The sequence below is a fragment of the Podarcis vaucheri genome (genome assembly GCF_965113315.1).
Source record: "Podarcis vaucheri genome assembly, chromosome: 11".
NCBI classification, from domain to species: Eukaryota; Metazoa; Chordata; class Lepidosauria; order Squamata; family Lacertidae; genus Podarcis; species Podarcis vaucheri.
Genome location: NC_138749.1, coordinates 32,896,047 through 32,911,824, shown reverse-complemented (window position 1 = coordinate 32,911,824; position 15,778 = coordinate 32,896,047). Strand labels below are relative to the sequence as shown.

Genomic DNA, 15,778 nt, shown 5'->3' with positions numbered 1-15,778 from the left:
CCTATTGTAATGCTTGTGAATTCTTCTGAAAATGTTTAAATAAACAATTAAAAACAGTTTGCTTCTATTTGTTACTGAAAGAAAAACGCACATTAAAAACTTCACAAGTTCTTAAAAGCAGTTTTTGCAAATTTCTGATATGACAGCCAGTTGAATAATAACTGTTGGGATTTTACTTTTACAACAATATCACGGTTTAATTAAAGCAGACTGGTAAAACCCAAATATTTTCTAGCACTACCTCATTTAGATGCTATTGTAAATAAGACCCATTTTTAATCCTATGATAAGCATCTCTCAGGCAGTAATAGCCAGATGGGAAGGAGTATCCTGGAATGCCTTTAAAGATTCAATAAAGCTGCTTCTGTAGTCTGAAGATACTTGCCATCTCTGGAAAATTAAAGCACTCAGTCTCTATGTCCCTTCATTAATACAAAGAAACGCTTTAGGGAAACTGATTGATTATAGCAACAGGAAAGCCAGCATTTTTTTCCTAAGGGTTTGAAGAATCATATTACATATCAACACCTCACCATATAACTGCTAAGGAAGAAAGATTGGCTTGCAGGTGGGAAGCACAGAGTTCCACCCCAATTTGTACATCACTGGCTGTATTGAAAGCATCAGACAGTTGACGATTGAGCTGCTCATCTTTAGTACTTTGTGTCTTTTAGTGTTGGCATCTATGATCTTTATTAGGCAATGCTTCCTTCTGGGTAAGAATCAGCTGTTGGCTGGCATGTAATTAGTTGGAGTCTACTCCACGAACAATGACAGTCCACATTCCTGATGAATAAACAAGACACTTTTTAAAAAATTAGTAGACAAATGATTTTGTACACTGCTTTGGACAGCACTCAGGCACAATACAGAAGCCAATTTTTAGGTTTCCTTCACTGTTCCACAGAGTGTCATTTATACTTCGACTCCAGCTTTTCCTTTCTGGCTTACAGAACTGCCTTTTGAGAGAGTGATTGAGGGAGAAAGGTTGCAGCAGCAGGTGTCTCAAACCTCCGCTATTATACTTTGGGAACATGCAGATCTAAAAGAAAAAATATTACGACTCTTGAACAATTACATTTACAGCTTGATCCTGTCCACATGGCACATAGCCTTAGCTGATCTTGCCATGTTTCAAGAAACACATGAGCAGTAGTGGAGGCTTGTCCGTAAGGGCTGCCTGTTAGCCCCAGTCTGCCTCAACCAACCCTCATCTGCCTGTCCACTTACTTGCAACCAATGCACAGTGCACTTCTAACTAGCTTTCTCCACAGCTCATTTTGCCCTGGGAGGAAAAGGAGCACAGCAGTGCCCCTCTCATTGGCTTATCAAACGAGCCTTCCTTCTGCTAGCCTTAGAGCTTGGGCCTGGCTGGGACCTCTAATGTGGATCAGGGCAAAGAAAGACATCCTGACTCCCCTCTACAGTTTGGTCCCTCCTTGTAAACCAATCTTTCAACCCAATGCAAAAAAAAATAATCTGCCAACTTTTCTGGTCTATTCTGTATGACAGCAGAGTGTTTCCATGCCAAAATGTCACCATTATTCTGCATGGTACCTCTGGTTAAGAACTTAATTTGTTCCAGAGGTCCGTTCTTAACCTGAAACCGTTCTTAACCTGAGGTACCATTTTAGCTAATGCAGCCTCACTCTGCCAGCGCATGATTTCTGTTCTCATCCTGAGGTAAAGTTCTTAACCCGATGTTAGCAGAGTCTGTAACCTGAAATGTCTGTAATCCGAGGTGTTTGTAACCCGAAGTACCACTGTACAGTGGTGCCTCAGGTTACATATGCTTCAGGTTACATACGCTTCAGGTTACAGACTCCGCTAACCCAGAAACAGTGCTTCAGGTTAAGAACTCTGCTTCAGGTTGAGAACAGAAATCGTGCTTCGGCGGTGCGGCAGCAGCAGGAGGCCCCATTACCTAAAGTGGTGCTTCAGGTTAAGAACAGTTTCAGGTTAAGTACAGACCTCTGGAACAAATTAAGTACTTAACCCGAGGTACCACTGTAATTATTTTTGAAGCAGCAGGCAAAATTCTTGCAAACCTTCTATCACACAGGAGCCCCACAACCATTCACTCATTCCTGCAGTCAGGATGTTTGAAAAAAGACTGTTTCCCCATCACTCCTGAGAGAATTCATAGCAAGAATCTCTGTTACAGTTGCTATTGTGGCACCTGCGTACACACACACACACACACACACCATCTACCCCAAAAACTATTCTCTACAGGTACTCCCTGACCACCATCAGTCAGTGTGCCTCCTTCCATCTTAGAAGTGAAGAACTCTACCCAATAGGATGCTCATAGTCCTACCTCCACTCAGCAATGAAGAGCAAGGAAAGCAATGTCCCACTGGGACTAATGCTACCTGGGAATGGAGGAAGTACTAGCAAACCTAGGGAACCATTAGTTCATTGATCCCAATGCTGACTGTGTCTCTTTTCTAAAAGGCAGGAGATTCTGCTGAACGACATGCTGTTGCTGAGTTACGGGCCAGAACTAAACATGCTCAGTAGAAGAGAAGCCAGTCAGAAGATTTGTGTGTATGTCCTAGGTGGCAAAGAAACATGAGCATCTCAAACTTGCAGGTCAAGTCTTTAAAGTTTTAATTTGCATTTACAGGTTAAATTTATATGAACAGAAATGGTCACTGATGGCTGCAACAAAACAAAGCAATGCTTAAGCTAGCTTTCTGGATCTTAGCTAATGTAAACCAGAACAATTCATGGTACTCTTGACTTTATGGAAGAATAGCCATTGCTATGTTCCTCCCATCAAGCTAAAAACTCAGAAAATATATAATTAAGCAGCAACTTAAACAATCTCATAACTAATCAGCTATGATTTCTTCTTGTTAGAACAATATAACATTGGATTGTATCCAGCGTTAGTTCTACTTAGAGTAACCCTATTGAAATTAATAGGCATGACTAACTTAGGCACAATTAATAGGCACAACTAACTCTGAGCAAACCTTACTTACACATAACTTACTATGGGTTGCTACTGTATTATTTTAAAAACCATAAGCACTTTATAGTTCTGTTGACTTCAAAATAAGTTTTCATAAGATGCTTACATTTTTCAAGCTGAAATCAATGGAACTGGAATTTCACTAACTCTGGCTGGATTGTGCCATGGTTTTTACAACCATGTTCTAATGTGAGCTGCATCAGACACACAGCTTGATCCACAAAGCAAACAGATGAAATGAACTTTTTTTGGGTGGGGAGTGCAATGAGCCCATTAGAATATTACTCATCTCAACATCAGTAGCACAGTTATCAAAATATTACAACATTTGGATATTTTACTGAAGTTTGCACACAATGGACTGAATAAGTTAGCTGCATTTAGATACCACTGAAAACGGGACTAGTTTGCCCCATTGGTTTCAATGGGAACATATTAACTAAGCCTGTATATTACAACAGAACAGTAAAGAAACATAGACAACTCTATGTAGTGATGTATTTCCTATGTTTTCTGCTTTCTTTTGCCAAAATGTCTCAGAGGAAGTCTACATTTCACATTCTCAGGTCATTTCTTTTATTCTCCAATAAAGGAAACACATTCTTCATTTCTGAGAGTGGATGGTGGACCTAAAGTAATATTTTTTGTAAACAGTATTATTGTATATCATTTTCCCCAAACATGGACACAGTAAACGTCAGTCCTCCAGTGCATTTCATTTTGGATCTACTGACAGCAACCAAAGCCAACATTATCGAAGACTCAAATGCAGGCATAATCAGTTTCCTGCCACCTGTGGATGGGACTGAATTTGGCCTTCATCCTCATAACCACATGAGGCTTCTGGGTCATTTCAAATAATATTCAGCTAAACACTCAACATGGAGCTTCTACTGACAACTCAACTTGTCATATAAAGGAAGCATAATTAACATTAAAAACAAAATAAAATGTAATGAACAAATTTCAAGTATAGTCTAAATCACTACATACCTTGAGCATTAATGTTACCAAAAAGGGGAATAAATAATTTAGTGAGAGCAAGTTAGGGGGCAGGACCTGCCAGTGTGCCTCTGCTCTCCATCACGTCAGGGGCATAGTGCTGTCTGCTGGTGCTGGGAGAGGAATAAAAGCATTTCAAATAGTCAAGATTACCCGGCTATTTTGGATGTTCACGTATTCCTCTCACCAGGGAACATGACCACTACCAATTTAATATATAAACACTGTTCCCGCAGGTCCCAAATCAATTATATCTCATATTAAAGGACTATCTGAACTAAATCAAAGTGTAAAGCAGGTAGAGGGGAAGTTTAGGGAACTGGGCGATCCAATCCCTTGCTTCATACTACCAACCTGGATCGCTGCAAGTACATATCAAACCTTCAATTTACATAATTCCATTTTGCAAATGTATCCATAAAGGAAAATGGCTGAGATGACAGAAACTATTTAAAGTACCGGTGTCATTCATGAGTGAAGTCGGGGGGGGCAAGGGGGCAGCTGCCCCCACCCCGATCAAGTAAAACAATAGAAATACTTAACTAATGGATCAATCACATCAGTTCTGCAACCCTAACAAAAGTCTTGCCCTATGGAATGTTGTGCAGTAGAGCTATTGTTCAGTTTGGAAATGGCTATCACAGTCATTTCTCCTCCAACCTGACAGCCTGCTGTAACATAATTGTTGTATGTTTGCAGATAAAGTTGCTCACATCCATTCGAACTTGTGATTGTTGGGTCAAGAGTTATGTCTGAGATGTTCGTTTCACCCACTTATCTCAATTGCTTGGATCAGTTCCAGTTATAATTAACTGAGGATGTTGACAGGGTGCTTGGAAAAGTCCATTCAACCACAATTGATCCTTGCTTTTTATGGTTTATTAAAGCTAGCTAGAAAACACAGCCCCTATTGTGAACAAGGTAGTTAATTAATAAACATTTTAACATTTTGTCCCATCTTTCAATAATGCTAATAATACCTTGAGCAAGAGTGACACAAAGGAGTGTTATAGCAAGCCATCCTTCCTGAAAATGGTGTCCCCCAAGCCAGTAGATTTGGGGAACTACTACCTGGAACCCCTTGAAATACTTTTTTTTAAAAAGATAGTTAAGCACATTGTGTTTGATCAACTCCAGGCATTCCTGGGTGATAAGCTATTCTAGACCAAGTCAGAATAGCCAACATGGTGCACTCTAGTTGCTGCTGGGTTACTACTGCTATCAGCCCCCATCAACATGGCCAGTGGTCAAATAGGAGTTGAAGTCCAACAATGATCACATCCACACCATACAATTAAAGTACTCTTATACCACTTTAACAGTCACCACACTCCACAAAGGATCCTGGGATATGTAGCTTGTTAAGGTTGCCAAGAGAGCCCCCTCACAGAGCTACAATTACCAGCACCCGTAACAAAAATAGAAGTCATACAAGGGCACTCTCTCTGAAAGTAGTTATTTAATAGCGTCTCTTTTTTTCATAGCTGGGCAGAGAAGCAATGAATGCAATTGGCAACTTAAAACCAGGGAAGTGATTATTATGGATTCCTTGGGTCCCATTAAATGGTTAGTTTCACTGTGGTATAAAAAAATTTAAACATAATTTTTACTTCAGGTCAAAACCCTAGGTCCTAGTAGGAACAAAACTGGGGTGTTCAGAAAGATTGGAAAAAGCTCTAGTCCAAAGTTCCATACAGATCTCTTTTGGCTCAAACTAGGAAATTCTCCCTGAAAATACAGGCAACTTCCCATTTGCAAGCGTTAAAGTAACATGTGACAACACACACAACGTTTTCAGCACTGCAGGGGGGTTGGGGTGGAAGGGGGCTGGGCAGGCTTGTGTGTGTTCTGCTGGCACATGTGCTGCCTCAGATAGAACCCCTGCATACAAGGGGAGTTGCCATTTGGTCCAATTTCATTTCATATACAAATACAGCAGCTCAGAAGCATCGGATGGCACAGATCTATGCAAGTGTCTGGATTTAGTGCAGCCAAAGGTGGTTTTTTTTAAAAAAAAAAACACCATCTTTTTAAATAAATAGTTTTCAGCTTTGTATTATCATTTAGACCATGGACCAACTAAGTTGTCTTGAACTACAGTGGGGCAGGCAAATGTCAGGTCAGGATGTACTGACAGATCATTGGGTGGCTTTCTGGTTTCCAATTGCAAAAACAACGTTGTAATGTTAGGCTGCTGAAATGAAGAAAGTAAGCAAACAGCAGACCTTTTCTGCGTGAAAGGCCCGTGAACCCACTTCAATCCTGGTACTCAACGCCAATTCTTAAGACTCAAACTGTGTTCGGAGTAACTTTGCACCACCTAGTAGGTCTGGGGGCTTCTCGTAAAAAAACAGCAACAAAAAAAAACCCCACCAAAGCATATAGGATGACTTATTTCCGATTTCGACGAACTACTATTCACAAGATCATCTAAGCGGAGAGTGGCTTGTCAGTTCAAGACTCTCTAGCGCAGCCTTGGGCACTCTCCAGATGCTTTTGGACTACAACTCCCATCAGCCCCTGCAAGCAACGTGTGATGAGCACCCAAACAAAACGCCTAATTCTCGTCTAGAAAATACAGTATAGGTGCCCAGAATGAAGTATCTCCTCCCTGATGTAGAAAGAGAGCGAGGAAGAGGCGCAGGGCGGATAGGACTCTTTAGGGTTCAGTCCTGACCACCATGCCGCCCAAGAAGGGAGTCCTATAGGGGGAGCGGGGTTTACTCCTGTGTAAGCGGGCACATAATTGCACTGCTGGCAAAAGACGTGTTTCTTCTCTCCCGCCCGCTCCTTCAACGTGCCCCTTGGAAGGAACCTCCTCGCTTCCAACCCCACACATTCGCCCCCCACCCGGCTCTTCTCCTTGCCCGTCACTTTGCCTACCTCACACCGCATTGAAAACTGCCACTTCCGGCTTCTATATAACCAATAATACCTCCCCCCGTTTTGTGTGTGTCGGTTGGAAGTGCCCCGCCTCCTCCTTTCCCTTGAGCCAACGGGAAGCCAGAGCCTTTCCCCGTTTCGGCCCCTCCGCCGCCCTCGAGCGCTGCCCGTCCCACTCACGTCCTCCAATGGGAACGCCGGCCCCATCTTCTCCTGCGCCTATCCGGAGCCTGTGCCTCCTCCGAACCAATCAGTGGGGCGTCTAAGGCGCCGCTTCTTCCGTGCCCCGCCCCTTGGCTACCGGATGTGTGATGTGGCTCGCGGCGCTGCGTAACTATGGTAAGCGCGGCGGTCGGGGGTTTATTTGGAGGGGGGGGCTTCGGTTAGGTCGCCTTTGTCTCTGGTAGTCCGCCTGTGTTTGTGAGTGGGGCCGTTGGGCTCAGTGATGGGCTCCGGGGGTGGTCTCTGCTCGTTTCTGCTCCTTCCCCGCTCAGCCTCTCTCTCACTACAATAGTGGCCTTTCCTTAAAATAAAAAAAAAGGTTGTTGTCGTTGCAGCATCTTCCCTTTCCCAGAATGTGGTGGTGAAATTATCGTTTGTGAAACCTGCTTCCCCCTTTTTAACTTACAAGAGGTTCTTCTTGTTATATTTAAAATGCTGCCTTCTCACCTGCTATTCTAAATACTATACTCAAGGTCTCATGTCTTCTTTTTACTTTCCCCAGAGCAGCACTAAGATTCTTTAGGAGTTTTTTGGTGCTAATAATACTGTTAATAAATTAATAATAATAATTTGCATTAAATTGCAGAGGCCTTTGCGTGACTTTAAACTGGCCTCGCATAAAGATGCCATAGGTTTCCATATAAAAAGCACTGGACAGTACCCGTTAAAATGCAGTGGCTAAACAATTGGAATTAGTGCCCCTTTGCATGTGTGCAGCAGCACAATCTTATTCCAAGTTTACATGGAAGTAAGTTTTGTTGTGTACAGCGGAGCTTCCTCTCAGGTGGATGTGCACAGGACTGCAGCGTAGTGTTTAACATTATTTACATGTAACTATTGTGTAGATAAAGGCACATATGCAAGCCATGCTGTTTACATAGGATTTCACTAATGGGGTTTTGTTTAGTAGGAAGGTGCATATATGGACCGAGCGCCAAACAGCTTTTGATATTTTGTTGGGATGAATAGTGAAACATCACCCTATATCTCTAGTTGCTTTTGAAACTTCGCTTGGTTTCAAAAGGGGTTAGTTGTGGCTATTGTTTGAGGAAAAACTAGCCCAAAGTTTCCATTTGATGCACAGTCCTTGGTTTATGATTCTGAGTCTTGCCCATAGTTCTTTCAAATAGTGAGACCATAGATGTTCTGGTATAAAAACTACTTTTTCTCTGCCTTTTCACTTTACACTACACATATCACTTCTCTTTTTACATCAACTATAGCTGTCTGGGTTATGAGTTTAACAGGTTAATTTGAAATGATATGGTATGCCCTAATTCAGCTCTCTCTGTATTTAAAAGTCAGTCCATCATACTTCAGCATTGCCAAGAAATATAGTCTATGATTAGATAGGATAGATGATGAGATGCAGATAAGAACATAGGAAACTGCCTTATATGAATCAGGCCACTGGTCTATCCAGCTCAGCATTGTCTACATGGATGGGCAATGGCTCTCCATGCTTTCAGGCAGAAGTTTTTCCCATCCTCCTTTTGGAGGTCAGTGATTCAACCCAGGATCATATGCATGCCAAGTATGAGCTCTGCAGCTTGCTACTCAAGGATTTTAAAAATATTAAATTGTTTCAAACAAACAATTGCTAACAAACAGCTGAGCTGCAGCCCATCCTCAGAGATAGGAGAAGATTTAATTATCAATGGTTTGGATTGGCAGGAAAAGGCTTGACCCCCCCCACATCAGTAGTGTTCCAAGCTTACTCATTTAATTTTACCTTAAAAAGGAATGGCTGCAGTTAACACCTATGGGGAAAAGTAAAATGCTGGACTTGTGATAGCATTTCTTTGAGGGCAAAACCTGACCTTGTGCTTTAACACTGTGTGGCCTGATCCTCGTTGACAGGGTATCCCCTAAAGGAGAACAATGTGTCTGTGAGACTTCCGGTGCCCTCAGTATGTCCTTGAAATGCACAAGTCTTCCATTTGCACACACCGTGTCTTCCATAATTATGAGCATTTCGGTGGTTGTGTGGTACAAGCAGGAACGCCAGAGTTTCAGATAACTTTGTTTTTGTTTTGAGAGTTGAAATGCCTGTTTAGTTTGTGGTCTATATGGTGCTTATAAATACAGAGTTCCAGTAGATTATGTACTGTATTGGAAAAAAATCATATTCTTGTACCGATTTCTTTGCTAGGAGATTTAGGGTGTGTGTGTGTACTGGAATTGTAAAGACATACGTAACATAATGGGCCCCCAAAGCTCACTTTTTTCTACTCACTGGCAGGGAGGGATGCAGAAACAAAGGTGGCAGGAAGACGATTTTCAAAAGTGAACCATAACTCCTCTTCTGTTTTACTTTTTTCTTTCAGTCTGCAATCTTCAATTTTCAGAGCCTACTGACAGTAATCCTTCTGCTTATATGTACCTGTGCATACATAAGATCATTGGCTCCCAGGTTACTGGATAATAATCAAACTGGGTATGTAACTCTAGAAATTTTTGGGGAGGGGGAATATAAATTGCATGTTTATAATCTCAACATGATATCTGACACAAGTGATAGAGTAGACCCATTGAAATTAATGGACAAGTCACTTGCCCATTGATTTCACTGGATATCACCATTAATGGATTTTCTTCTCAGCTGTAATCAATGACGTGAGATCTGTGTCATAAGCATTTTAACCTTTGAAAGCCTAGCTAAACTATAATTCATTACAACAAATCTTCATGAGCTTTTGCTTCTTGGGTTATTAGGGGAAGAAAATTGGAGGCTGATTTCTTTTTCAGTGTTATATGATACCTTTCTTATCGATGCACACACAAGGTGGTTTAAGATTTTTTTAAAAACGCAGTGTCAATCAATTAAAATTAATTAAAGAACAGTTAAATCATAAAAGCAACATATCCTTAAAAGCCCTAACTTCAAAAAAGAAAACTATCTTAAGTGCAAATTGAAAACAAGCAGTGAAAGAGCCAAACCTACTTTCAGAACGGGGAAGCCAGTCATTCCACAATTGAAAAGGCTAAAATGAAACAGTGAGGGGACGGGACAAAAGAAAGACCCCAGAAGCTAGAACAAGAACTCAAGCAGGTTCATATGAGACAAGGCAGTTGCTGAGGTACCTGGAATGGGATTACCAGCAGTGAAAGTCTTGCATAAGGATGCTGCTCCCAAGTACTTGGCACAGCAAACCACTTCAGTATCTGTGGGCACATCAAAACTATTTAGTGACATAGCAGTGTGAGTTTCTTTTGCAACAAAAACAGCTGAAAATCCTACTAGGCATGCCTGAACCATTAAGCATGGTGTGTGTGTGTGTGTGTATACATAGTGGACGCTTGGGTTGCGAACATGATCTGTGCGGGAGGCGCATTTGCATGCGCAGGTTGCGATTTGGAGCTTCTGCACATGTGCAAAGCGCCGAAACCTGGAAGTATCCCATTCTAGTACTTCCGGGTTTCGGCACGTCTGTAACCTGAAAACGCGCAACCTGAAGCATCTGTAACCTGAGGTATGACTGTGTGTGTGTCTGTGTGTATACACACACACACACACACACAGGCTATTCGAATTCTAGCCATAACTACTCTATCTCTATTAAAAAGGCATCCAGTTATAAGCTTAAAATATGAAATGCTGCATTTTTCTAATTTCTCAAAATACATTTTCAGATTATTGGGCATATTCTGGAAGTGTGCCAGGATTGGTAAGTGTGCATGTTCTGTTTCCCAAAAATATACTGTATTAGTGGATGTTAGTGTGTCATCTAAGCATGCCTTTATTTGCCTTAAAAAAAATCTTCGTGGTATTATTTTCAAATACGCAGCATGTGCTTTTCTGCAATTTCAACTTTGATAAACAGACTGCTTAATGTAAGGGTTACTAGTATTAGGAATCAAAATGTGTAGACTTAAGAGCAAAAATGTTCTGTATACTGAATTACAGTCTTCCTAGCAAAAGTTCAAGCAGTAAATTGCTCTAGACTCTCCGCCTGTCTCACAGCGTTGCTGTGGGATCAGTCTGTAAGGACTGCATGTATGCTACTTTGAGCTGCCTATGGGAAGGCTATATGACAGACAAATGTGAAGAGTGATGTGAGAGATTCAAGAATAGTCGTGGTGCATGAGGTAAGGCATTGCTTTCCTGGCTAGAGTGGCACTGCTGCTTGCCAGGATGGAAGAAGGGAGCGCTGGGTTAGTTGTGGCGGCAGACGCAAGTGTGTCAACCTGCATCTGCTGCCACTGCCACCCTTATATTTCTCCCATCCTCCCTGCCACCCTACCCTGCCACACCACTACAGCTTGAAGGGTGGTGCAATGGAAGCACCACACTTCATGTGCCATGAGTGCCCATAGATTTTGTTCTGTCCTCAGCACATAAATGCAAACACAAGAGAAGCTGTGATTTAGAAAGGGGCACAGGAGGAAAGGGTTAAGCACTCTAGAATGCCACTTTCCCAATCTTCAAAGCAGCACATGAGGCTAATAGTTATCAAAACAAAAAATTAATCACTTGTTCAAAAACCTGTTGTGCCTAGTTTTGACACAAAAGATGTGGCAGGTTTGGCATGACCTTATTATAATCATAATTTCTTGTCTGGAGAGCCAAAAATTCTAGCAGACATTATGTGATTCTCCCCCTCCTGCCTTCTGACTGTTTTAGCACTTGTTCTCTTTCTGTAAAAGGATAAACACAGAGCTACATCAGTGTAGAATGCAATTCTGCCCCTTGTGTTTAAACGTCTGCACCTTTAAGCAGACAAGCTGTTGCCTATTTGTAAAGTAGTGCTAACAGGCGTTGAATCCTAATTGATGATGGATGCCTCTCTCAAGAAAATTAAGAACAGAAAAGTACAACATGTAAGAAAACTGTAGGAGGTGGACTTCCTCAACATTAATTCTAAGCAGATGTGAAATTGCAGACGTTAATTTGCACAGCTATTTGCAGTTTAATTAAATGTGTGCCAGATGATGACAGTGTCTCGTAATGTAATTGGGGTGGCCCTCACTTGTGCAAAGACTCAGTGAACTGTTTCTTGCTGTGGAAAGATTTCTCACTAAGCAGCCAGCTTGTGTGAGCGGATACTTGTATGCATATTCCTTTGCGCACACCACCAATACAGAAGCATTAGCAATGCCATCTCCCAACTCCTCAAAAGATTCCATCAACAGTGTCTCCGGAAAAAAATACATCTCTCTTGGGAAGACAGGCGAACTAATATCAGTGTACTGTACTGGAAGAAGCAAAGATCACCAGTGTCGAAGCAATGATTCTTCAACATCAACTTCGTTGGACTGGTCATGTTTGGATGCCTAATTATCGTCTTCCAAAGCAATTACTCTATTCCCAACTCGAGAATGGAAAGCGAAATACCAGAGCACAAAAGAGGTTAAAATGCACTCAAGGCAAATCTAATAAAAGGTAGCATAAACACTAATAACTGGAAAACAATTGGAGAACAGCCTTTACCAAAGGTGTCATGGACTTTGAAGATGCACGAATTCAGGGTGAAAAGGAGAAACGAGCTAAGAGGAAGGCATGTTTGGCAAACCCTCACCAGGATCAACTCCCACCCAGAAACCTATGTCCCCACTGTGGAAGGGCATGTGGATCCAGAATTGGCCTCCACAGTCAATTATGGACTCACTGCTAAGACCATGTTCATGGAAGATAATTTTACTCAGCTACGAGTTATCACCAAAGAAGAAGAATTATATTTCATGCTTAACATACTCTGGGAATTACAGCATTTATTCAGTTAAATGTTAGGTTGTTTTTCCAAATGTTACCCACCATAGATATATGGCAACAATTGTTCACTACAAGAGAAACATTTTTGACATGTTTCTGCTTTAGGGCAAGGGTGGGGAATTTCTTTTGGCTCCATGGACCAGATCATTATTAGGATCATCCTTGCAGGCCAGATTTGAGAGGTGGGTGGGGCTGCCCATCTGTCAAACCACATGACATCATTAATGACACTGAGTGCTTGACAAACCCACCTTCTAAAATCCATTGTGCAGGGTTTCCAAGCACCCAGCAACCCACAGACTGAGAGGAAGTATGGGAGCTGTCATAATGCCCTTTACCAAAGTGGTTTTTGAAGTAGCATATTTAAGCTGGCGGGACCACCTGCTCAATTAAAGGAAAAGCACACACGTGCTTCACAAAGCACTTTTGCAAAGGGCTTCAATCTGTGCTTACCAACAGGGAACAGAGCCAGTGCAGCATTAAACCCAGTGGCATCACCAGTGAACAAATGGCATGGTTTAGCAACTATGAGCTTTTGGGCCAAATTGTACCCCCTGATAATACAAGACTGACTTGCAGGCTGGAGGCTGCCCATGTCTGTTTAAGGCTGGTAGTACATATTAGGAGTTTCAAACTTTTGTGCAAGGGGAAGCATGTTAAGAAGATTTGGGGGAGGGCTGAGCGGTTACAAGGAGGGGGATTACAAACTTACAATTGTAAAAGAGAGTATGTATTTGTGTTTCTCTGGTGCCCTTGATGCACTTTACCCCTGTAATGCTGCAGATTTACCTTACAAGTACTGTTCCCATAGCCTTCACTGGAAGTGGTCTGGGCAGAAGATTAGATTGATATTGACACATTTTGCATATTTGTAGATATTGCATTGGGGCAGGGGTGGCCATACCTTCTCTCTGTCTATGCGCTGTCTATCCTATCCAGTTGTGGTGTCCTGCTTGCACAATAGACTGTCGTTCATACAAATAGCATGTCTCCTTCATCTCCATCCCTCTGCACCTTCCTGTACATCCCAAAAACGTGCTTGGAATTCTCATTTTTGGTGTCTTTTCCCTTGCAGATTTCCCTGCTTCACATTACTGCATTTCTTTCAAGCAGTCATACTCGCTTGTGTGATGTGAACTAGCCAGTAATTCAATTTTGTTTCTTTTTCCAGGCGAGCGGAAGAGCCCTTATGTAGCTGTGTGCTGTATTGCGATGGCCTTCAGTATTCTATTTATACAGTAAAAATGGGGAAATGTCAGGAATAGATTTGTCAAGCGCATTTGGAATAAAAGACTCGGGGAAAACAGAAGAGATGAAAAATATGATCTACACTTCACTTTCTTTGTTAATGCTGGACAAGACATACCTTTGACAATTTGTTTCCATATTTCAGTTAGGGGAGCAGTGGTGTATTAAATTTATAAAATGCAGTTATTAATTAACACTGTCATACTTCTGCCGAATTCTTTTATGTGAACTGTATTCTGAATTTCAGATGAGACATTTTAAGATGGACAAAGTAGAAACCTCTCAATGAGAATTGAATTGCTATTAAAATACAAAACCTTTTAAAACGTTTATATTTTTTGCAACAACTTTTGATTTTAAAAATATGAAATCACAGAGATAGAATTCCAGTGTCACATTAGCAGACATGATTGGGCTTCGCCTTCTCCTTCCCCAAAGGCCTCAGTGCCTTCTCCACTCTTTTCTGGAGGATTCCCACAACATGAAAATGCAGGAGGAAGGAGACGAAGGAGAAGTGCTGTTTGCATGAGCGACTGCCTTTTGTGCAAGCAGGATGCCAAAGCTGGATATCACCTTGAAACAATAAAATCTTAAAACCATTGGCAGAGACAGAGTAAAATCAGATCAATATTGTACCATTATCAACAAGAGTGGCGGTGTAATAAGCAGTAGAGATTGAGGTAAAGCAGGGATATATGCAAAAGTTCAAAACAATGTTTCAAATTAGAAGCACATGAAATTTGTGATTAATTGTTTTATACACACACAGGCACACATACAGGTTGAAAATATTTTTAAATTAGTTGTTAAAATACCTGTAAAATAAAAGAAGTACATTTTACAAAGAATGAATCCTGTTCGCAATTACTTCAGGCAAACACTGCTCTGTATTAAAGTCAACACTTAACAATCAAATATTTTTGGTTTATTCTGATTTTTTAAAAATAAACATTTATATAATAACGTGCTGTGTGCTTATGATCTCTGCAGGCTGTTAAATTCTGGAACTTGTCTTGAATGTATGAGAAATATATTTGTTTATCCTATTATGAAATCCAGAACTTTTCCTGAAACCTGGCTTTTATATTCATTCAGTAGTTGTATCTGCTGGAATATTCACTACAGCTCATACAAAAATTCAGAAAGGAACAATTGATAATACTGGTTTATTTATGAACTGAGCTTTTCTAATGTGTCCATCCTATTTCTGCTTAGCTATCTTTGTATTAGGGCTACTGTAAACAACAACAACCAAAAACCCTCTGGATTTTGTGCTTATTTAACAAATAATGCTAATATCCTTGGACCTTCAAGTGTATTTTTGTACTCAGTGATGTGTTCAGTTTCTTACAACCTTCTGACGATTCTCTTTACAATACGTTATGTTTTTCAAAATTACAGTAATTGTATAAATAACAGAATGAACAAGCGCAAAATTAAAGAAAGGTCATTGCTGAGCAGTTGTTGCTAAACTCTTGTGTGGAAAATGGTGTGTATTTTGGAGGATATTTAGCAGGCAGTATTTTTCACACAATTAAGATGTAAATTTATTCATGAAACTGAGAAGCGATGTCAGCAGCCAATGGATTCATATTCTTTGAAAGCAGTGTGGCATGGCATAATCCTGCATGTAGCGTTTGCAGAACAAGAATGCATAGAACTCCCAATATGCACATCACAATTTGTTGTGTGTGAAGTTTCTGAAAACCTGATCAGAAGGGGCCAACCAT

General features: G+C 41.0%; 2 protein-coding genes across 10 annotated transcripts in view; one reads left to right on the top strand and one right to left on the bottom strand.

The window, feature by feature from the left end:
• The window catches only part of XRCC4 (X-ray repair cross complementing 4), a 110,013-nt gene extending 102,868 nt beyond the window's left edge, over window positions 1-7,145 (bottom strand). For 5 of the 9 annotated variants that reach the window (XR_014212108.1, XR_014212109.1, XM_082192020.1 and 2 more), the window contains exon 1: window positions 6,866-7,009. The gene's annotated coding sequence lies outside the window, so the exon portion shown is untranslated. Of the gene's footprint in view, window positions 1-533; window positions 787-6,865; window positions 7,017-7,045 lie in introns of those variants that run through there. The other 4 variants (XM_082192022.1, XM_082192018.1, XM_082192019.1 and 1 more) reach the window with 4 other exon arrangements.
• On the top strand, window positions 7,090-15,520 carry TMEM167A (transmembrane protein 167A). Its single transcript, XM_082192043.1, has 4 exons — window positions 7,090-7,204; window positions 9,415-9,524; window positions 10,721-10,755; window positions 13,972-15,520. Exons 1-4 carry the CDS (start codon window positions 7,202-7,204, stop codon window positions 14,040-14,042), a joined length of 219 nt encoding a protein of 72 aa, XP_082048169.1. The 5' UTR covers window positions 7,090-7,201; the 3' UTR covers window positions 14,043-15,520.
• The last annotated feature ends 258 nt before the right edge of the window (window positions 15,521-15,778 follow it).